The following is a 20,528-nucleotide window of genomic DNA, read 5'->3' on the forward strand; positions in this document are numbered from 1 at the left end:
TATAACACAATGGTCATGTTGTCATCAACCTTGCTGGCTCCAATTGAAAAGAAATGATTGTGTGTTGAAGCTTTCCCCCCCACCACCACCTTCTATCTCTTGTGCTCAATAGAACCAATTTTCAGAGAGCTATGAAATCACGCAATAGGGCCTAAAATGCAGCTGCTTGGCATACAAACGGGGCCCCATTAAACTGGAATCACACACAATATGTGTTTATGCCAGGAGAACAAATAGAAGCTGAGTACAGGCCAAGTTTATTCACAGACACAAAGCCGATGTAGCTCTTCATCAATATAATTGCCTTTTATATTGTCGTTTAAATAATGGGCTCTATTATTGCCTTAAAATCCTAATATTCCTGGCATTTTATCACTATGTTTACAAGGTATGTCCTTTAAAAACGTGAAAGGAAGATAAAAGAAACCTATAAAATTTTACAACATCAAATATTACTTCAAATTTTAAGTCTTAACTACTTGACATTTTCTGCCACGCTCTGGTATTCCTTGTATCATAACAAAAACAAAAGAGGCTGCAATTTTTTCCAGAGGAATTAGACTTCTTAGAGAACATTCTTGCCTCACAGAACAGTTATCGAAGATCATTTAAGGCAGTAGATGATTCCTGTTGATTTTAGACTATTTTCCATAATTGTATCACATGAACAATTATAAAATAGAAGTGAGCAAATTCCTCTATTAACACAGTCACACAAAAGTATAGACCATGTGATTTCCTTCTTCTGCATTAACTTCATCCACATTTCTGATGCTTCCTCATGCAGTTCACCATACTGGCACAAACCAGACATAACAGACCACAATCCTATTGTAATTGTCTCTTCTAAGGAGCTATTCCACTAGGATACTTCCACTCCCGTTAGATGTGCTTTGCTGCTTCCAGACACCATACAGTTTCAACAGAACCATTACCATAAAAGTGTAAAACTGAATATTGACCTTCTCACAGCCCAGACAAGACAGAACTTGCTCTAAAAATTATCAAGAGACAGCAGTTCATCTTAAAAACCTTTATTGGTCTGTCTATGCTTAAAGTAATTTTACTCATTCTTCATGAAAAAATTACCATTATTATTATTATTATTATTATTATTATTATTATTATTATTATTATTATTATTATTATTATCAATCTCAGCAATAGGGTCAAACCCCACTCAGTCCAAGCACATATCATTCTAAAAGTCACTTGCAGAATCCAGGTGAGACAGAGCCACATTTGTACCGCAGTATTTTCACCACTTTGCACCTCAAGAATGGCTACCTGTGTCAGAGCATATAAATGCTGTGACAGCAGTTAGTCTGACAATGGTCAAAGTCTCACTGGATTAACTCCTTAAAACAAGGCTTTGAAGGAGAAACAGCAAGTGGACCTGAATCTCAGCATTCAGTATGCAGAGCGATGTTCGTAACTCTCTATACCAAAAAATTCCCACTAACATTATCAACTTACTTTTCTGAAACTCCTCCAGTTTTTTGACAGCCTCATCTCGTTCTTGCTTGATTTTGTCACACTGCAGGAGAAGAGAAAATTGAAATGAAACACTGATCCCAGTTATTTAATTAGCAGTCAGTCACAACATGCAAAATCAACAAAGATCAATTGCCGGCACAATAACGTACAGAAGCCTATCAAAGCATCATTTCTTTTTGCTCTCATTCATGTAAGATAGATGGAAACTATGCATAAAAAATTCATTACCCAGAGTATTTCCTAAACAAACTGGCAAGTTGTACTTGATTTTAGGTTCCAATTCAGAGCTACTCTGAAAATATTTTAGAAGAGCCACATTATCCAAAACTGATATAAACAGTCACCCATGTTCCACACAACAGTAAAAGCAATACTTTGCATGTCAAGAACATGCTTTAAGTCTAGCTTCTTTAACACAAATAGACTTGGAAAAGAAGCCTACATTTCTATACCTACCATGTGCAAGGAAAACCTCAAAGCCAATAAACAGGGACGTACCGTTCAGTTTCATAACACCATGAGCAAAACTTGAAGAGGGGAAGACACTCATTCCCATACTTGGAGGATTTCCCATCACCCCAGTTTTATTAATTTGGGGGTTAATGCTAATACTACACAGGGCTGCAATCATTGATCTTACGATGGAAAGGTTTCTTCAAAGAGAAAGAATAAAACAGACATTAAAGAGACTTCTCTAAGAAAGCCCCTTCTCTAAGCAAATGAAAGAACTCAAAGAAATGAGTAAACTTCACAAGAGACACAGTGATTAACCACACTGTGAAAAACACATGACCCAGGGGGAAGTATGACTGGCACACAATGTGTCTTACACACATGGCGTTCCAGACATCCTGCCTCACATGCGGCTGTGTATGTTCACAGTAATAAATCAACGTAAGACCACGAGTTAACTTCTGGAAGAGATCTGTGTAACTGAGCTCCTTACAGTGTAACTGCAATTACAGGAATACCGATCATTGGAACAGAATGGGAAAAAAACCCTGAAATTATTTTGCTCGATTTTCAGTTTTTCCACATGAGGACCCACTTTGAGTTAGCTGGGAAAGGAGCCTGCTGTTAAGTAACAAGAAGGGGGAGAGCCCGATTCAATGGCAGCCAAATTCAAGAGAGCCCTTCTATCAGCTCCGGAGGACCTTGGATAAGGCCCAAAGAAGGATCTGCTTTTGAGCAAGAAGATGCCATTGGTGTCACCTCAGGGGCAGCCTCCCCACGGGCTTTGGAAGCCGCTGCTGAGGGCTATCTGTGGGAGCAAAAGGAGCTGCACTCAACAAGCAATCACTCCTCTCGTGGCACTGGGGTGATAAGGCAAGGGACAGCGGCTGAGCAGGGGGGACAGGTCAGTCACCAGCTGCTATAAAGGTCTGTGAAACAAGGAAGAGCTGCCGGACGAGGACTCACCGCTTCATCTGGCCCTGTTAACAAAGAAGCTGTTTAGAGAATCTTGCACAGCAGAGGTGGGGAAGGGAAATCTGTGCATGAATCTTGCTGCTTGCTGCCCTCCCTCTCGGTTTCCTCAGCGAAAATTTGCCTTACCTTACCGGCAGAAGTGCAGCCTAAGAACAGAAGGCAGTAAAAGACGCAGGAAGAATCTCCGATTGTTCCTGCAGAGCACAGCTGCGCTGCAAAAGGGGGATCACTGGGAGCTGCTGCCTCTCTGTATTTTACAAGAGAGACACTGTAACCACACTGGCATACTTCACCCACGGATTTTTCTGCATGCTGCAAGCTTTCAGCCCACTGCACATTAAGTGAGCAAGCGCTTTTAATGCTCAGTTTAAAAACCAGGAAGACTAGCATTTTAAGGATCTGATCTGTTGCCTGTGGAAGTCAACAAGACACTTTCCTACTGATGGAAACCTTGATGTAGAGGATGCGGTACACTTCCTATCCCAATGGTAGGAAAAACGCCTTTTGAAATCCTCCAGCAACATGCTGTAAGGCGTAACAGCTTTCCCTGCGCAGCAAAAGGAGAAGTTAAATGACCTATTCCACTTCACCTTGAGTGTTACTTGCAGAAAGAGCTCCATTTGGACCACGGCAAGCTGACTATTCTCCTGATAGCTACACATGTTTCTCTGCACAATCAGGGTCTGTAGGTTTGGGTCTCTGCAGAGCAATTCCTGCTCCCTGTTGCAGCTTTCTGAATATTTTCCTTTCACTGCTCCTGTGCTTCAGAATGAAAGAGCAGGAAGAAAAGCAGAGCAGGAGATAGTTGCCCTTGCTGAAATGATCAATGGAAAGCACTTTGCCTTTTGTCTTGCAATCAAACCTGTGCAAGCAGAGCAGTTACAAGTCCTACCAAAAAAACTAGTTTATCTCCACTTTAGCTAAGTATTAGAAAGAGTTGAGATTGTCTTTAACTACCTGTACTGTTTCAAACTGGAAAGTTACACAAATAAAATATTCATATAAAGCAATTAAGTTTCATTATAAAAAGCACTGTCACCCCTTAAAATAAATTAACCTTACCTTTAAAACAGGAAAGTTTAAAAATATCAATATTTAGAAGTGTTAGCTGCTCTCAAAAAGCTGCACAGAAGCCTTCAAAATTCACGACCACCTCACTTTTCAAAAAAGCAATTTGAGGCATACACAGTAGAATTGTTAATTGACAAGAATATCACTAATCTTAAATGTTAAAAGGCAAATAGCATAACATTACTATAAAATCCACTGTTCACTTTTCACATTCAAGTGCATGCAACTGTTGAGGAGAAACAATTTTCAAGCATTTACTAAGTCTCCCCTTGTCAGTATTAACAGATAGCTCCATACTCAAGAGTACCTTCAAATGAAAAAAAAAAAAAAAGTTGATAACTCCTGGATTGTCGGTCATTTTTCTGTTTTTAACTTTATTTTGTTAAAAGTTCCAGCTTCTCTGCAGAGGAAAATAAGCATTTATACCATTTGATTTACTATATTTTAGTCTAATATTTATAGCACCATTATCCCAATAAAAACCAAAGGTAATAGACAATATTCCCATTCCAGTCCTGAACTAGCTATAGGAGTCAACGATAATTTCTTGGCAATAAAAAGACATTGCATCTATGTTTTTAGAAACAAATAACAGTTCAGTTTCCAAAATTCATTCTGTGAATAATTCCTTAGGATTTTTCATCTTTGCAGAAGCAAGTTCAGGAGCTTTGCCAATCCCACTCAATTTCAGAGTTTTGCCTTCTAGGTACACGAGATACAAGGCAATACTTTCATTTCTAGCACAGAGAACTGATATGCTGACTACTTACAAGTAAATCACGCACACGTCAAAGATTGGTGTTCAAACTAAATGCTGCATATATAGCAAGGTGAACAGCAGTACACGAACTTGGCCTGTGCCTGAGTTAGCACAATACCAGGATAGTACCATGCCATCACGGGAACCTGACGCTACAACGTGATGTTGGGAGGTCGATGCCCACAACCACCTGGAAGCCTGTGGATACACAGGTCTCCGCACACCTGCTCCCACCAGCCTAATGACTCTTTCCCACTAATTCTGGGAAGGCCTGGATTTCTTGTCTGTTTTCTAACAGGCTTCTTTTTTGCCAACTAATTTGCACATAAGCTCCTACTGACTTCAGTAAAGGGCCTTCAAAGGGCAAAAACAAGAAGGAGATTGTTCAGTCCAGATATTAAGATGCAAGAAGTTCACGTAGTAGCCATATAGTCAAGTAAGCCATTGCTAAGCAACACAAGATACATTCTTTCCCATTTACACAGATTGTGAAATTTATGCAGATTTAATGCTTGTTCTAAAATTATGAGTTTGGTACAGTGCTCAAAAGCATCCTATGACATTTCCTATACTCTACTTACAGAAAGAATGAGCATGTCATCAAGGCAGAATCCCTTCTCTGTTCCCATTTGGTGACAAAACATATAATCCACTCTATACATGTGCTTTAACAGAGCAAACATCATGAATGATGTATCAGAGATACAGTATTACACCTACTGTTTGGAAAGCTGTCTTGCCTTTTTTTTCCCCCTACTGGCAGCATGACAAAACACTGTCAAAACCAGTGTTCAGAGTCATTTCTGTCTGATTAGCAAGTAGTCAAATATTTATTCATGATCTGACTCTGAATATGTCAGAACTGCATATTAAGTTATCTACGTTTGTGCGCAATTGAACGGTACTTATCTATTTTTTGGGGAGTGGTATGCATGTTTAGTCGGCTACTTCAATTAAAGGGAGGACCTAAGAGAAGTAATCTGCCAATGTCATTTTTTCTCTGTTTTTTGAAAGTATTTAAAAATACTAATAAAAAATATGCCTGCACCAATTTTGTCAGAGACCCCACCAGAGGTCTCCAAATTGGGAGTTTAGCAAGGCAATAAGGAAGAGACACTGCAGATCAAAGATCTTCTCTTTTGCCTCTGAATTTTCACGGTTATCAGTATCCTTTTAAGCAGCAGTACTCTGAACAAAGTAACCTACGTAAAAGTCAATTTACTTTCTAATATTAAGAAAAAATAAAGAACAAAGAGCATAAATTTAAAAAAATTAAAATTACGTTTATTTTAAGTTAGCTGCCTGTTATGCACCAAGTTCCATGTTTCTAATGTAAACTAGTATCATTTCTCCATGACACAGCTCATCTTTCAGAGCCATACAAGTGTACTGGTGACTTAAAAAAAATGCCACTGAGTGTGTCAAAAGCACATACATACAGACTGGTATCTAACTTCTGTGTGGTACTTTCCACAAATAATCTGCAAATCTTTTTCTAAACAAATTAACTCTCTCTTCTCTTCCTCCTATCAATGCAGTTATGTGACCACAATTGATAGAGAGGAAGTCATTTGCTTACGCTCATACTGACAGACAGTGGCAAAAAGCGGAACAGAAGTCACCCACAACTTCCCAGACCCACAGGCAGAGATAGCCTGGGCCATACTTCCTCCGATATCAGGTTTGATTCTGCAAAGCATAAAGTAACATACAAAGTCAGAGAGACACTAATGAGCTTTCAGGATTACCCAGCCCTGCAATAAAACGAGGAGTAGTTTCTTCCAGTATTGGCACTGTAAGCAAACATAGCCATGAACTCTGTATCAGTAGGTCCTTTTTTTTGTAGAAGAAATGCACTTAGGGCCTCACACTTAACCACTTGAGTCCAAGCACTTAAACAATTAAGCAGGACTGCTTACACAAGCACACCAATTTGCAGGATGGAGGTTCTTGGATGGAGAATACTTGCATAACAAGTGAAAATCCTCCAACCCTGAGCATGTGCTTAACTAATTTGCCCGACTGGGGATGTAATCCCCATGTGCTGAGGGCCAGAGGATTTTCAATTGTTATGCAAGTATTCTGAAAAACATCATACCAACCTTCAGAAGAAACACACAGAAGTGGCTAGAGATATGCAGCTACAGGAAAGAAGTCTTGTGAGAGAGAGGAGCAAGGAAGAAAGAAGAGCAGAATGCCAGAAACATCCTCAGAACATCTCATTTCATCCCAATTTTGGTGACAAAATTTTTCATTGGAATTGCCTTTGAAAAAAAAAATTTCTAAATAAAAATGCAGCTCAAGTCTCCTCATTCTCCCCACCCCTCAACCTAAATAAAGCTTTGTTGAAGAAACACCAAACCTAGCAGGACTTGGGTTCAGGGCAAAGCTGGAGAGGCCATTTTTCATGCAGTCGACAGGCCTGGTGTGGAAATCCTCACACGTGATGGAAGCCAACAATCAGCACAGGCTTGCAGGGGGACGAGACAAATTGAAGGAAGAGAGCTGTGAAGGGCAGAACACACGCAAACCCCATGCAGCTGAGGAGTGCCCAGGCTGCAAGTGGTTTAGAGACCAGAAGAGGACTCTGTGGAGGTGTTATACATGCTCTTACACTCCTCCCTCTCTGTTGCTGTCAGAGACAGGATACTGGGCTAGATGGACTCTTGGTCTAATTCATTCTCCTTTTCTTCTGAGCTCTAGGAGATGAACTGCCACAGTCTTCCAAACAGCAAAAATAGAGGACAGATTTCCTGGGATATCTGAGGCTCTGGTGTAGGAGAGCAGAATGGGAATGCAGCAACAAGCACAGTAAAAAAGACAAGAAGGTCAGTGGGTAGGAGGGGGTGAAGCACAATATGCTGAGCTCAGTGGAAATATATGTACTCATTGCTGAAGTGTAATGTGAAGATAAGCTTCAAGTTTTCTTTAGTAATGAGAAAGTAGTTAAGGACAAGGTCTTCCCAATACAGCCTTGAATTGCAACATTTAGAACAACAGGACCAAACATGACCCTTCAGAAATGACTTCACAAAAAGCTAAATTAAACCTACATGCCTTGGCAGCTAACGCAGATTTGAAAACTAACATGTTTCTTGCATCTTCAGCTCACTAATACTGGAGAAAGGAGAATTTTCTGTTTATCTAGAACTGATAAGAGGCTTTTACTGGCCACAGTTTCTTTTGGCGGGTATCTGCTAAAAACCTTTTGCACATTGACAGGGATTTGTGCAATACAACACTGCCATCAAATCTCTCAAGAGTTCTCTGTTCCTGTTGGCTTCCTCACAGAAAGCAGGTGTGTTGAATGAACAGGAGTCCTGGGTGGGAAGAGCTACCTGACCAAATGTGCTTAATTTTACTTCTAGGAAAACAACATATCATAATTACAATGTACAACTTAGAAAACGGTCATTATTTCTTACTCCAGTATCTCTGAACATTAAAAAATGAAGCCTGCTGTGATGTATGAAGTTCAGCCCATACATTCAAAGCCTCTTTTCAAGTTGGGCAGGCACGCAGATTTCACAGAAGGATACGTGATACGCTGCAAATCTGTTCTATGCTGCAGTACCATTCTGCAAGTTGAGATAAGACATCTTGCTCTCCTATTAAAAGTTGGGGGTGGGGGGAGGGCAGGGAGAAAGACTTCAAATACCTTCAGAAATCATATTCCCACATTCTGTATTTTCAGAAGGGCTGGGTGAGGGGAGGAGTTACTCTATTTTCTGTTCAATAAGTTCCACTGTGTAAACCAAGTCATAATAAACCAAGGTTTAGATCCAAGAGAAACAAGGTTTCCTAAGAATATCTAAACACTTGAGTTGGTCTATGCTCACATTGTAACCATATGCAAACTGGCTACAGCAGCAATCATTTAAAATATATATATATACATACATATATTTTTATAGCAGCTTTTCTGGAGTGGGACAGCTAGAATAGCTGCTAGGAGTTGCATTCATTGCTCCTTAATACCTATAGGTATAGAAGTAGTACTTATGAGTGACTCTGGAAGTAATCAGCTGAGCTCACAAAAGCAGACAAAAACCTCCCATAGCCAATAAGGTATTCTGATATTTAGCATTTTAGTATTAAAAACATAATCAATAGATACAAACCTCCTCTTTCGTTTTCTTATTCTCTGCTCTAAGCTCTTCATATTCACCAATAGCTATACAAGGAAAAAAGAAAAAAAGAAAAGCGTTAATATTGCAGCACCTCGTTTACCCAAATTAGCTTGCCATTTCATTCATTTTAAAGCTCTTCTGGCTATCTACACAGACTTCTTAAATAACATGGGTCATAAACTTCATTAATAGCCTATGGATGAACTGGATATCCTTTTAGAATTGAAGTAATTGGAAAGTGTCTGAAAAAGATGGTGGCTCCCAAAACAATCAATTTTTGATCAATGAAGAGTTAAACAACCTTATTGACTGAGTTCAAAAATTACGAGGTGAATGTACTGGCTTGCAGTCACCATTTTAAACCCACACTGGCTCAGGTTACAGATCAATGCTAGAAAGCATGATTAATGCAATACTGTTACACATATGTACCTCCAGAGTAGCTGAGCACCTTTATTTATTTATTTATTAACATTTTCTCCCAACAAGAGTCCTATGAGAGATTTTTTTTCATTAAACTCCACAGTGGAGACATGAAAAGATTGTATGATTTACCCAAGATCACACAAGAACTCAGCTGCAGGGATCAGCAGGGAAGGGATCAACCTCCAGGATGCTGGAGGTCCATCACTTCAAACCAGTAAATAATATGCAGAAACAACCGATCAGATACCAATTCAGCTTCCAGTTTATTGTGTATTTTTGTGTGCCACCCTTGAAATTTTTATTTTACTACCTTAGGGACGTGCCATCATTGCCACAAGTTCCCAATTCTATTGTTCTTTCAGTGTGTCCCATATGGGCTGTTTGGCCTTCAATACCATAGAAATTTTATTGTCCCTAGAAAGAAGCTGAATACACCTCCAAACCTTAAAGAAACAAACCTTGCTAGAAAGGAACATTTTTCAGTCTTTGAGATGCATACTGCAAGAGTAAAATGAGAGGGCTGTTGACATTACTCTACATCTTATTGCAGCCCCTCAGTATCTCCTCAATTTTTTTCTTGTACCTAACAGAAGCCACACTAGCATACAGGTGTTATTTCAAGCCAACTTAATTGAAACTGGATAAAGGGTATGAATATATAGTTTTCAGCTGATGATAGCAGAGATGTTGGAGTTTCATCTTAAACTTAACATGTCTTACCTTACATCTGAAGACACGAACATGTAGATTCTGGCAGATTAGCCATCTGAAAACCTACTAGCCCTTTCTAGCTTTAGATAAACTTTTTCAAACAAGAAGCTCTTACAAATGAAGTTACACTCTACACTCTTGCGACGTCCCTCTTCTCCCCCCTCCCCAGCATTTCAAAATCTGTTGAAATAAAACTAATTCAACTCAATCCTAAAAGCTAGGTCCATGGCATCACTGTTCTGCTTGCCTTCAGCATGCCTATTACTCTCAGCAGCAGCACAGAAGTACCTCTGATGTAAAAACCTCAAATTATCCTAATTCCTCTTTTCTCCAAGATCTCTTCATTTTAGAGATGCAGAACTGAGGTACATGAAGTCTGGGATACAGACAGCAGTATTAGCTCCTGGGCTACTAACTCAAAACACAGGGCTCTGGTCCTCATGTGCCCGGACCAGCAACGGGGAAATGGCAAGACCCTGCGGACTCTATTAACTAGAAAGGGAAACTGAGGAACACTAGAAATGTCCTAGCCAGAATCTCAGCTCTGCTGTTAGCAGCAAGTATTGAAAAATGTCCAGAAAAAGAAAGTTAAATAAAACCACTGAAAACCAAGTCACAGGCCACATGAAAACTCACAGGAAATCTGATAATTTAAACAGATGGGAAAAAATCCTCACTGCCGCTCATCCAAGTAAAAAGGTATATCGAAAGAGTGGAATGAACAAAACCAGGTTTCCTAAAATGTGGCCTGCATCCCCCGTACCAGTAAAGCCAAGGTCGCTCATCCATCCCTTTACTTTGTCCCCACTTCTCCTTACCTACCCTTGAGACTCCTACCCACCTCCCATATTCAAGAAGTAGAGAAAAACAGGTAGATGAACGGGGAAGAAACCACGCTGATGCAGTTGCTCTAAGAAAGGGCACCTAAAGTGAAACAACTTGTTTCCTACACAAGAACACAAAAGCTATGCCTCTTGATCACTGTTCCACTTCTAAGCCATTTCCCTGTTCCCTTTAGGAAATCAAGGGAAGAGATTTCTAGCATCCAGATGCAAGAAAAGGACTGAAAACTGTATCAACAGATACAATTCAAGTTTCTTCATACTTGAAAACTGCTGGTGTTTGCTTGCCTTTAAGGCAAATTCATACTTGCTATTCAATACTTTATAAATGACTGAAAAATGTAAATATAGATTTGCCCCACCCTTGACAGCTTTCCTCACATGCTCCGTGAACAGAGAACTCTGAATCATCAGCCCTTAAGGCACGGATACAAGAACAAGCTACCAAAAAACAAGGATACGAACTTACACAACGCTCCAGCAATCCCCAGTAAGCGCTCACCTGTGTGAGACTGGAAATTAAACTGCCTGTTCAGGGCAGCCTTGCCCTCTTTTACTGCAGATGGTAATCCATGGCACGTTCGTCGTGGAATGAAAACACAAAATCATCAGATACTCAGCTGCAGTCACACAGCACCTTTCTTCAGTGCCTTTTTACCGTGCCCACCCCCTTACCGTCACTGCAAAACTATTAGTTCTTCCTTCAATCCAGCTAATACGTAGTAAGGATCTGATGTCTTAAAATAAGATTGTTCTTCACAGATGGCAACCTCTAGATGATGCTCCCATACAGATCCCGTCATTCGGATTTTCTGGTATGGATTTATTAAACACTAAATCTCATTAAGAAACTACTGTTTTTATCAGGCCTGGAAACAGAAATAGTAATTAAAAAATTACTGTACACATTTTCTGCTGTATATCAGATTCCCTGCAAAAGCAGAAGATGACTTAGAAGTTATGAAGTATGACTGGAGAGTTGGATTTTTTTTCTTTTTTTGAACATTGAGGGGGCTATAGGGAAGTTTTTATACAGAGTTTTTCAAGTGTTTTATGTACAATGAAGGTTTGAGGCCATCTCAAAAAAAGTAAAGAGTCTACATAACCTTCACTGAAGCAGCAAATGGCCTAAAGGTGACAATGATCTCTTTGCTCTAAAACTACCCCAGAACAATTAATACCAGCAGCGCTAGGCAACACTTTACATGTTCCAAGCGTCATATAGATTACTGGGCCTTAAAACCACTTTGGTCGTTTAGGAGGTACCGTTATCACTCGTTTATAGATTGACAGGCCATAAATCCTGTTGTATGAGGACTTCCCTAAACCTTCTCCGAGAGACAGGACTATTTTTTCTCCTTAAACTATGAAGGCTCTCACACAATATACGCAACAACAGTACCTGAGCATCTCAAAACTTGGTACATCTCACCTTGACTCAATCAGATTATGCTATATATAAATTACCCTCGAATAAAGATATCTCTTTCCAATAAATTAGTGGTGAACGAAACAAACAAGTGAAGATACTTTACTAACAGTGCTACTAAAATTCCAGAATTATACATAATTTTCCTCAAAGAATCAATATTGTAGCATATATTGATAGTAAAATGCCTATGTTGTATTCATTAGCCTCCAGTGAATCCTGAAGAACTATGATAAATACATATCGGAGACCTCTTGAGATACTCTCGCTGTCTAACGCTAACTTAAGTTTATCCTTAATAGAATTATTCCTGATATACAGCAGTATTATATAAACAATTTATCAGGATACAAATCACATTTCTTTGCTACAGGCTATCTTCATGCAGTATGAGGGCAACACTACAACTTCACCTCAATACTAAGGAGAGAAGAACAGAATATTTGGGGCTATAGCTCTTAACCCACCCAAAACATATTCCCATCCAACCCTGTTCTTATTGTAAAACAGTCAAACCATAAAATAGCCAACACGAGTGAAGGCAGCTTGCTCCTTCATAACGCAACCATGCTCACTCACTAACTGCTCACTCCTCAGCTCAGTTGGCCAGAAGGGACTGTCCTGTCAACATGTATCACTGCACTTTATCCATATTAAATTAAGCAGGTAACTTTGTATACAGAAGCTCTTATAATTATATCTTAGTCTTTTGATTTTTAGTGGTGAACCTGTGTCTCCTGAACCTAGATTTGCTGACAGAAGATATGCATTATCTAAATTAGATGTTTTATATATGAGATACTTATTATGGCTAAAAAGCACTTATTAGTACAACAAGGTCGTAAGGGTAAAATTATATAATGACTGTAATTCATAGTGAACAACAGAAAAGACACCTTCATTTACACAGAGTGAGGTGGTGAGACTCTTCCTACTCTTTTTATTAAAAAATTCATCAGCCCCTTTTCTAAAGCTGTATATTAAAAATACAAATTAAAAAAGCAACATTAAAAATGCTACATATATATACTTTAGCATTTATATTGTAAACCAGGGTGGCCTTCAAGTAGATTGAGAGCCCTTCCATGCCAAATCAATGAGTAATGCCACTTCAGCATTTCAAACCTACTTATTTAATCAAAAAGTAAGTAGAGCTGTCAAAGGCAGCAAGTGTCATTCCACTATTTATTCTTCTAGACTACAGACCAGGCATGTCTTTGCTGGTACAGGCAAGAGAAAGAGCTTACAGGGCAAGAAGTCCTTGCTCCAGATGAAACAAGCTATCCTAATGAAGTCATTTTTTGTTGGTAGAAGTAAACCAACACCTGGCTTTCTGCAGATTCGGATACAGCATTAGAGAGATAATTACCCCTGACAGCAACACTGCACCAGAAGCTTTAATGGCACAGCTGCCACCACCCTCCTCATCCCAGTGTACTTGGAATAGGAAGAGCCAGGCCAAGTCTGGTACACAAACCATCTCTCAAACAGCAATGGTCTCCCTACAAGCACAGCATGCACAAGACCTGTGAATTGCTGTCAAGAGTACAGACAAAAGTCAAAAGGGCTCATTTTTTATCTTGTTCCCCATTTTAGGCTCAAAGATCCCTTTCGCTAAACCCAGGCGATCTCTATTTCAACGGGACGTGGTGTGGCATCAGCAGCACCAGCCATGTGCAACCTAATTCAAATGCCTGGGCAGCATTTTTAAGATCTCCTGGGCCTCCACAGAAGAGAGATGGAGCTGAGGAATAAGCCCTTATGGGCTTGTGCAAAGGTGAATGTATGTGATGGCATTATACCCATTACTTTACAATGACACCAAATCTTGAGTTGGAATATATAAACCTATTATTAGGCCTAAAGCTTACATGGCCAAACCAAGCTTTTGGTCACATATCAGTTGCGCTAGCTGATACCTATCAGATTCAATTACCAAAGAGTTCTTAAAAAAAATAAACAAATAAAAATCGTGTGTAAGTATACAAAGGTAAGCATTAAGTACAAATACTGTAAGTCAGATCCTGCATCTGTGTTCTCACGTGCTTCGATTTCACTCAAACCTGTAAAAGTGTGTACAAATAATTTTTTTTAATGAGACCTCAAATTTGCATCCTGCAATTTTACAGCTTCCTGGAACTGGACAGGGAAATTAAATACACCTGATAAAGCCCAACCACTAAGCTCACACCAAAAGATTTGCCTTCACAAGTTTCTGAAAACCAGACATGGCTCAACACAAAAAATTAAACGGGAAACACTTTTAAACTCTAATAAATGAAGAAAACATTCAAGCAGGTTGGGTTCTGCTGGGGAACGATGACCGCTGTGTATGAACATCCACATACACAGATGCATGGGGGGAAAAAATAACCTATAGAGCAGATGCCTACAGAGGGGAATGCATCTGCCAACAAGGTATCCTACCCTAAAAAAAGGAATTCCTCTGGCCATAAAAATTACCCCTCTGCCACAAAGAAGAATAAATTTGTCATATCGCATCAAGAGCTTGCCAATAGCATATACTTAAAAAGTACTACTCTGAGATATTTATGCCAGATTAGCCATCTGTTCTTTAGAAGATACATGGTCCTCTTACTCAAAGTTTGTGGCACTTTTTTTTTTTAAAAAAAAAAGAGATCAAATAGATCTAGATAACTACGGAACTAGAGACTGGAAATCATCACATTTCATTAAATCCAGCCAACAATCACAGAGCAAGATAAGACCTATAAAACCAATTAAGAAAATCCAGGCAATATAAGCATGTTAATATATGTGTAGTTAACAGTAGTTGTTAACCACTGTAATTTAGCAAAGTGACCAGAAATGCACTATGACAGTGGCAGCTGAAGTGTAATTTTACCTAGTTTATAACTCCAGATGTTTTCGTTGCTGACTCCTGTTTTCAACTGAAGCCCACAGCGGAAGATGACTCTGTCTTTAAGAGCAAAGTACCAGCAGTGCCAATAAAACCAAAGACAGACAAGGCAACCTTCCAGGCAGGTAACCAACCGCTGTTACAATGCAGCTGTTAGTCAGTTTGCTACCGCTCCTCAGGTTCTACAACCAACCGTTAATAACACAAGGTTTTGCTCACTTGATTTTGTTTTGTTTCAATTTTAAGTCTTGCCTATAGTTATTATAAGGGCCAGTTGAACTGAAATGTGCACTGCTGGAAATACCACTTAGAGTACAGTTAGGTAACACTAATATTCATAGCGGAACTGCTTTATCTAACCAAGCCATCCCAGAAAGCTATTCACAGGATTCAAACTCAAACAATACTTTTAAGTCCTAAATATCATCAATACAGAAATCGTGTTTCTTCATGATGCTCACCTTAAACTTGGTAATGGAGCAAGCCAAAGCATGATCAGTATCAGGTATCTGAGCGTAACACACAGGACTTGGAAAATTCAGTATGGGTGAAAGATAAGCATATCTTGCACACAGACAGCTTCGGTGTCCTTGTCACCGCTCAGAGCTCTGCCAAACAGGCAAGCAAATTTGCCCAGACACCAGTCAGCATCACAGCTGCCACTGAGAACTGAGCGGGCAGCTACGAAACAACTGCCTCGGGTTCAATCTACTGACCTCGTTTAGGGAAAGCATGAGCAGTAGTTAAACATAACAGCAGTCAGCCACCTACGCTGCTGTTTGCCTTCCCCTCTACCTTTCGCATCACTTCTCAGACAGTTTACTTACCTGGTGTCAGGCAAGTTTCTCAAGACTAGGAAAACACATGCTGAAAGAGAAACTGAACAAGGGCTCTTGAATGAATGTTCTCTGAAACCCCTTCAAACCAAAGGGTGTTTTTTCAGGTATCTGACTACAGACCATAATGTTACAGTAATCTGAAGCCATATGCCACTTTGAATGCAACAAAGACAGGACTCCTGAAAAGTAGGTACACCCATTACCCCAAATATTCAGAGACAGCAGATCCTTCCACCAACTGCATTTACTTCCAAAGTAATACTGTTACCTACACCTGGAAGCAGTAAAGAGGAAAAGTAAGAGGCTTTTTCCTCCTCTTTTCATGCTGCCCCTGTTTAACAGAGCATCCTAAAATTAATTGCAGAACGTTGTTAGTACCTAAAATAGTCTTGTTTTGTTATCAGTAAGAATGGAGGGGAAGCTATATATCCAAACTTACAGTATATAAAGAGGAAGCAAATTTACTTACCTACAGTAACAATATTTAGGTCATTACTGTTAGGATAATTTTATGCATCTCATTACCTTTTCATCACTTGGACTCTTTACTGTGGGCACCTCAGACTTGTCAGTTGACATAATTTAACTACTAATTTAACTACGGTGTGCTATCATAATTTTGCATTGTTTTAGATGCAAAATAGCATATAGAAGAGTATTTTCAAAAGTTTTCCACTGGATAACTTTTCACCCGTATAAAACAACTTTCTTGCCAGCCATACAATCACAAAAACATCTGTTAGCCTCACAACAACATATTACAACTCCTACATTTGGGGACAAACCTCCATGAAGAACAGTGCCTTAAGGACAGGGTCTGCCAAGTACAGATTCTATTTCAACAGCTTAAATGGATCTGGGACGGTCAGTCCTCAAGTTACAGTAACTTTCCCTTGAACTAATTCCTGCAGTCCCATAAATGTCACTAGACGTTAAAGGATACTCAGCCTACTGGAGCAGATGACTTTCAGACATCAAAACTGAAGCCCCAATCTAACCAATTTCAAGAGGCTAGGATTTCTTTAAAGAATAACCTAAACTTGTCTTTTTTGCAACTGATAATTGTCATTTTAGCAACTGCCTTTTTGGCACAGGCAACTCTTCTGGAGCCAACAGTACTGGAGGGAAGCAGTCAACAAAAAAACAGATTTTTAGCCTTATTTTTCGGTCCCATATTATCAAAACACACAGCTGTAAGATTATCGTGAATTTTATACCCGTTGAAATCATTGTAAGTCAGAATCTACCCAGTGCAGCTGGTAACCATGAATTTACAATGCTGAGTGTACAGGAACAACCAAAAAAAAGAAGTGCCAAAGCAGCTCATAAATATCCAGCTGAAATTTGGTTAAGAAAAGTTTGTGCTATACAGCAAAGGTGACCAAACGCATTTAGGGTCAGAATGAATGACAGAAAAAGGGGTGCTCATCATACTCCTGTAATTTCACTCTTTTACACTACTTGGTCTAACAGGTCCTTTCAAAACAGCTCCTCCCAGGCTCGCAGGAGACCAGAAGAATGCAGCTGTGGGAATTGCCAGCTGCAAATTACAGCACCTATTGTGCATGAAGCTGTGAGACAGGAGGCACGCCGACCACTTGATGCATGCTCACAAGCAGATGTCCACAATTCAAACGACTGGTAATGATGGTTCTTCAAATGTCGCCTACCTACTTAACCAAGGTAGAAACTTTGCTGGACCAGCCTGGTTCGGGGACAGACTGACCAGGGAATTTAAAAAATGGGCTGCCTTTTGAGCATCCAAGCTCTTTTCCATGCCCCTTCTTACAGAAGATGAAATAGTACAGTGCGTTAGTTTCCGAGCCAAACTATGCACTCATGAAGCTAAACATCTACAAAGCTGAAGTACCGGACTTTCCTACAGAAGCACCGAGAGTGACTCACACGGGGAACCAAACCAGGCCAGGACAAGTGCTTCCTTTCATTTACACTGGAACTACAAAGGCTCTACAGAAACTTATGGCATATCAGGGCGAGCCCCGAGCTACCAGTGGGAAGTTTGCACACTGACGGGACGGAGGGTGTTTGATGGGTTGGGTTAGTATCGGACTCTGCAACGCAGAGCGGGAGACGGGACACGATGCCCGGTTCGGCACCGCCAGGCACTCCATGTGACGCTCAGCTCCACAGAGAGACAGCAAGACAGACGGACGTTCCCCCCCATGGAGCCGGACAGACGTCCGGGCTCACCGGTACCGCCGGCCAGGGGATCCACGCCAGCCGTCCGCCGCACACCCGTTACCAGCGCGCGGGCCGGAGGGAACGCCGGGCAGGAAGGTCCGGGCTGACGGCAGCGCCAGCCCGTGTGCTACGGCAGGCAGCCTCCTGCCCTCACCCCAGCCCACCATCGCCCGCCGCGACGCCCGCGCATCAGCCCCGAGCACCTGTGGGGAAGCGAGGCAGCGGGACGGGCACCGACACGGGGAACAGCCAAAACGTTTCACTCCCCACGTTTATTTTGTTAAGGCTTTTTTTTTTTTTTTTTTTTTGTCCGTGTGGACAGAGAAAGGCGCCTGGAACGAGAGGGGACCCGATCGCCGGGCCGGGGGACGCCCAGGCCGCAGCCGCCCCCCCCGGCGCAGGCCGCGCCCGCCCTGCCGCGCCCCGTCCCCCCGGGCGCGGAGCCCTCGCCTCAGGCCGCCTCACGCCGCCCCGCGGCGGCCGCCCTCCCGCCGGCCGAGCCCGGGCCCGCGGCAGCGAAGGGGGAGCCGCTCTCTCCAGCGCCGGAGGCGGCGACGGCGCCGCCCGCCCCTACCTTGGTCCTTCAGGCTGGCGAGGAGCTCCAGCTGCTTCTCCTCGTCGGAGCTGTTCATCCTGCCCCGCCGCCGCCGGCCAGCGGCTGCCCCGCTCCGCCTCACCTAACGCGGCTTCACCTGGCAGCGGGCGGGCGGCGGCGGCCGGAGCCCCGGGGCGCGGCGGGCGCGGGGAGCGGCCCGGCCCGCTCTGCACATGCCCAGACTCCCGCGGCGCCCCAGTGAGCATGTGCGAGGGTGCGGGCACGGCGGTACCTCAGCCCGCGGGCGGGCACCGGCTGGCGGCCGCAGGCACGGCCCGCACACGCCGGGGCTCGGGGCTCCTGTCCCCCCCCGGCCGCTCCCCAGGCCGGGCAGGGCCTCGGAGGGCTGCTCGGGGGGAGGAGGGAAAAACCCCCACCAACAGGGCACCGGTGAGAGGAGGCCTATGTCCTCGTACCCGCTTGGCGTGGTCCGGGCGCCAGCCGCCCTGGGCCAGGCACAGACAGGCCCTGAGCGCCCTTCCCTCCAGCCGCCGGGCAGGGGTCCCCCACGGGATCCCCCGTGGGCCGGGGGGAAGCCCTCCCGCACCGATCCCCGCACGCCTGCGGGTGCCTGCGTTTTTAATAAGCCCTTCTGCGCGATTTGCACGGGACAGCTTTCCACCTAGGATCCGTGCGCTGCCCAGAGGAGTGGCGGGAGGATGTAAAACTGCTACTTGAGTACCATGGGACGAAGAAAGCTAAAAGTTGGGTGCTTTTTTTAAATAATTGAAGGGTTGCGTTACTGTTTGTGAGGATCCCAGGGAAGCAACTGCATGCCAGTTCCAGTGTCCAGCACTTAATCGCAACTTTGGACCAACGTGAGGGCGGAGGGGTTTGACAGGGGCCCCTCTGTGTTCATCTTAGAAGAGCACAGTTCTCGCTGCTGTTCTCTGATGACCCCTGTGTGGAAAAGGAGGGGATCCAGTGATGATCTCTGTATTAAAATGATTACCTAACCCGCCTTATCCCAAGGCTGACACTGAGCACACTGCGTAATTTATTTCTGCCTGTTATTTGCTGAGCTTCAGTACTGGTCAGCTGAGTGGCAACTGTCTTCAGATTTGCACGGGCAAAGGTACCAGTCGTACACCTCCCTCCTTCCTCCTGTGGCAAACACCCATCGTTCACCGTGGCAGGCCGGTCAGAAAACACAGCGTTGCCACAGACGTGGCAACATTAGGTAGAAATACCTGGGAAGGAAAGGAAAGAAAACCTCACTACAAAGAGTTGCTCAATCCTCCTGCATCCTTCTTCCCAGGCTGCATCCTCTAGTCCTCTCGTCTTGACCCTAGGAGACCTTTAAAACGTGAAGAGACTCCATATTGATGCTTTACAGCATTATCTGTCCTAGACGTGGTTAGTAACACATGTAGCATCCTGGAAAGAAGACAGGAGATCCATGTGAGCTATACTGGTGTCTCATAAGCGTGGTATGCTCATGTAAGGCAAAGGAGGCCATGCAGGGAAGTTCATAAGCTAGTCAGCTTATTTTGAACTAGTCAGCACAAAATGCATTTAACTGTACCGAATGCAAAGTTATAAATTCATGCTCCTAGAGGTGGAGTCGTATGTAAAGAATGGGAAATTATCCTGGAAAACGAAGGCTCAGTAGAGGAAGTGGGAGGCAAAGTGCAAGTAATTACATACGTGCTGCCAGTAAGGTACTGCAGCAAAAGAAGGGGATGTATGCTGACAGCAGGGAAAAAATTTCTTCTAT

The 20,528-nt window shown here is 42.4% G+C and overlaps 1 protein-coding gene across 4 annotated transcripts in view; it reads right to left on the minus strand.

The window, feature by feature from the left end:
* SHTN1 (shootin 1) overlaps nucleotides 1–18,995 on the minus strand; it is a 68,537-nt gene extending 49,542 nt beyond the window's left edge. For 2 of the 4 annotated variants that reach the window (XM_087765152.1, XM_087765151.1), the window contains exons 1-3: nucleotides 18,791–18,995; nucleotides 8,878–8,930; nucleotides 1,477–1,537 (exon numbers count right to left, since the gene is read on the minus strand). In XM_087765152.1, the coding sequence (XP_087621278.1) occupies nucleotides 1,477–1,537; nucleotides 8,878–8,930; nucleotides 18,791–18,848 (172 nt within the window). In that variant the 5' untranslated portion in view covers nucleotides 18,849–18,995. Of the gene's footprint in view, nucleotides 1–1,476; nucleotides 1,538–3,051; nucleotides 3,071–8,877; nucleotides 8,931–18,790 lie in introns of those variants that run through there. The other 2 variants (XM_087765150.1, XM_087765153.1) reach the window with 2 other exon arrangements.
* Nucleotides 18,996–20,528: the final 1,533 nt, after the last annotated feature.

This window comes from Nipponia nippon, unplaced genomic scaffold, assembly GCF_047370975.1.
Source record: "Nipponia nippon isolate SJK-2023a ecotype South Korea unplaced genomic scaffold, ASM4737097v1 scaffold_3, whole genome shotgun sequence".
NCBI lineage: Eukaryota > Metazoa > Chordata > Aves > Pelecaniformes > Threskiornithidae > Nipponia > Nipponia nippon.